The following is a 3,584-nucleotide window of genomic DNA, read 5'->3' as shown; positions in this document are numbered from 1 at the left end:
ATGCGATATGTTCATCTCATATGAGTCATACGTGATTTGTTCATCTCATATAAGTCATACGTGATATATTTATCTCATTTGAGTCATACGTGATATATTTATCTCATATTAATCATACGTGATATACCTAATATGAGTCATACGTGATATGTTCATCTCATGAGTCATATGTGATATGTTCATCTCATATGAGTCATACATGATATGTTCATCTCACACGAGTCATATGTGATATGTTCATCCCATATGAGTCATATGTGATATGTTCATCTCATATGAGTCATACGTGAAATATTTATCTCATATTAATCATACGTGATATACCTAATATGAGTCATACGTGATATGTTCATCTCATATGTGATATATTCATCTCATATGAGTCATACGTGATATGCATATGATATGAGTCATATGTGATCTGTTCATCTCATATGAGTCATACATAATATGTTCATCTCATATGAGTCATACGTAATTTGTTCATCTCATATAAGTCATATGTGATATGCATATGAGTCATACGTGATATGTTTATCTCATATGAGTCATATGTGATATGTTCATCTTATATGAGTCATACGTGATATGTTCATCTAATAAGAGTCATACGTGATATATTTATCTCATATTAATCATACACGATATATCTCATATGAGTCATACGTGATATGTTTCTCTCATATGAGTCATACGTGATATGTTTCTCTCATATGAGTCATACGTGATATGTTTTTCTCATATGAGTCATACGTGATGCATACTCTGGGCCCTACCCCCGGCGTCAGCTAAGCTGTGCTGAATGGTCCTTTGTCAACACAAGTATTTGTGTAGCAAGTGGTGACCATGACAACGAGCTCGGCCTAACCCCTTTTACGCCCAAGGGACTGGGCCTCTTGGCTTGGGTTGTCCATATGAGTCGTCAGGCTCTTTTCGTTGAAAAGGTGCACCTGACCGCCTGTCGCAGTTGGGTCTCTGCGTTCGCGTGCCTTGTGCGTGGTGGTGGGGTTTGGATGGGATGCACCGACTATTGACATCTGACGCGATGTGGGTGAGGGCTGTGCCTGCCTCGCAATAGTTGCTCGTTACAGTAGTTAATTGTCGTGGTAGCTGTAACGATGGTATCAGCTAGTTGTTGTAGGTGGCTATGGTAGCATCATCTAGTTGTCGTAGGTTACTATAGCGATAGTTTCAGCTAGTTGTCGTAGGTAACTATAAAGATGGTATCAATCGAACCGGCTCGGGGTGCTTGAATTGTAAACCAATTCTGTGCTGAGATTACACCCGTTGAACCTGCCTCAACGTAATGGTTGCGAAGGGAAGCCTATATACCTGGCTCTGCGTGCTTGTTTTGACTTACTTTGCTGGTTGTGGGAGATATTCATCGGCCGCTACTACATTGTTCGGAGGATCATAAGTTGATATTATATTCTTGAAACTTCGTGTAGTTGACTGTAGATGTAGTATGTATAATAAGTTGATACTACTTTCCTATAACTTCGTGTAGCTGACTATTGTTATGTGAATGTAGAACAAGTTGATACTACTTTCTTGTATCTTCGTGTAGTTGACTGTAATTTCATATGTAGCAGTTGTATGTATAATGACTCAATACTGCTTTCTTGTATCTTATATATATATCAATATTCGTATATATATATGTATGCGTGTGTGTATGTATGTATAGTGTATATTTAAATAAAACTTTATAAATATATACTACATATTGTGAATGTATATCTAGATGTGTGTGCGTATGTTTGTGTTTGTATGTGTCCAAAATAAACGTACACGAATACTTGAATATATACATATGTGTGTGTGTATACATACATACATAAATATATATTATTTTATATATATAAGTGTGTGTGTGTCTGTTCGTGCATATGCATATATGTCTATATATATATTGGTATATTTATATATACTTTAATAATTATATTTATATATAAATATACCAATAATTGTATGTATATATATTAATGTTAGACTGTGTATATATATATATAAATCCATTGTGTATTGTGTGTATATATATATGTGTGTATCATTTTATTGCATCGATTCCTGAGATGCAATTGTACAATTCCACACAAATTGTGATCTTCTTTATATATATATATATATATATATATATTGTGATCGGCTCAGGAGGGCCTATCCCGAACTGAGCTAGGGTTTAGCCGCGTGGCTCAAAATTTGAGAACACAGAAAATGTAACACTTTAAAATACAGTGAACATTTTCAGGCCAGGGCCGGTAGTTCACTATTTTAACATTCAATAATTGAAGACATTGACTAACTGGCATTAGGCCATCTTGTGTTCTGTTCAAAGTTAATCGCTTAGTGTAGTTAGTAGAATCACATTGATAGAGAACTACGTGTTACTTCCGGTTTATTACGTAAGAATAGTCGCAATTTAAGGCGGCATCTGAGGCATCGAAATGGTGAAACAGGCAGGAGCAGTGCTTACGGGCGGTGAGTTCAACAACCTTTGGCTGTGGAACGAGTACGTTGATCTCGTCCGCACCAAGGTTACCTATACTGAACTTGGTGAAAGTCAAATGGCTGAAAGAGTGCGCATTTTAAAACAATCTCTCAGTCAGGACTTTTTCATGACGCTCCAGTCGCGGATACTGCCTGCCATGAGGGCAGATCCGGACTGGCTAGTCGCCTTTGTTGTGAGGTTGTATGCAGAAGTTTGGCCGCCATTTAGTAAGGGGGATAAAGCGGCGGTGACAGCGAAGTTCGCTCGATCTTTGATGCAGGACCCCGAACGCATGTTTGAGGTCCTCCAGGAGCTAATAGTGTTTATGTGTGGGCATTCCTTGCTCACTGTTCTCATTCCAGAGGTGGAAGCTCAGGATGAGCACCAAGATGAGCCAGTGGCTTCTACGGCGGAGTATATGGCCGACATGCAGAAGCACTTGGCTGCCTACTAGGAGAGGGCGCCAGTAGTAAATCTGAATGGGCCAGCAGACCCCCAGCCATCGATGGTACGTGCAGGGGGCCTGGCGAAGGCCGTAAGTGAGACCAGTGACAAAGCGCCGAAGCCTCTGCAGAAGAAGCGAGGCGTACAGCAAGGGCGGCAAAGAAAGCCGGAGCTGCGCGTCAGTAGATGCCGGGTTTGCGTGCGAAACATCTCTCGGGGTTAACAGACCGAGGGGTGGGGAGACTTGTCGTAACCGGGGAGGATTCCAAGGCAGTAGCAGGCCTGCGGGGAGCAGAAATCGCAAGAGCAGCATCGCAGCCGCTGGCAAATTTTATCGTGGCAGAGGTGGACCGTTTCTATACGCGGTACACCAACTGCCGCAAATAGCACCACGCCATTTTGGCGATGGCGGAGGGTAAAATAAAGAGGTACCTCCTCTCGCAATGTGCCACTGTCCCGAACTTCTTGGACAAGGTGCTCGAAAAGGTGAAGGTGCAACGGATAGGGTAATTGAGTTGGTGGAAGAAATTTTCCGGCCAACTACGTTTGCGTTTACTGACACGAGAATGCTGGAGAAGAATCGGTTGTCGGAGTTTTTAACTTGACTCCGTCACACCTATGTGCAATGTAATGGCATCATTTTGACGTA

General features: G+C 41.0%; 1 protein-coding gene across 1 annotated transcript; it reads left to right on the top strand.

Annotated features, from left to right (window-relative positions):
* Positions 1–2,447: 2,447 nt before the first annotated feature.
* SARC_13002 (hypothetical protein) lies at positions 2,448–2,945 on the top strand (the record flags this gene model as incomplete). The annotated part of the gene is made up of 1 exon (XM_014292878.1): positions 2,448–2,945. One exon carries the CDS (start codon positions 2,448–2,450, stop codon positions 2,943–2,945), a length of 498 nt encoding a protein of 165 aa, XP_014148353.1.
* Positions 2,946–3,584: the final 639 nt, after the last annotated feature.

Source organism: Sphaeroforma arctica (assembly GCF_001186125.1).
Source record: "Sphaeroforma arctica JP610 unplaced genomic scaffold supercont1.2800, whole genome shotgun sequence".
Classification (NCBI taxonomy): domain Eukaryota; class Ichthyosporea; order Ichthyophonida; genus Sphaeroforma; species Sphaeroforma arctica.
This window is presented reverse-complemented; position numbering and strand designations above follow the sequence as displayed.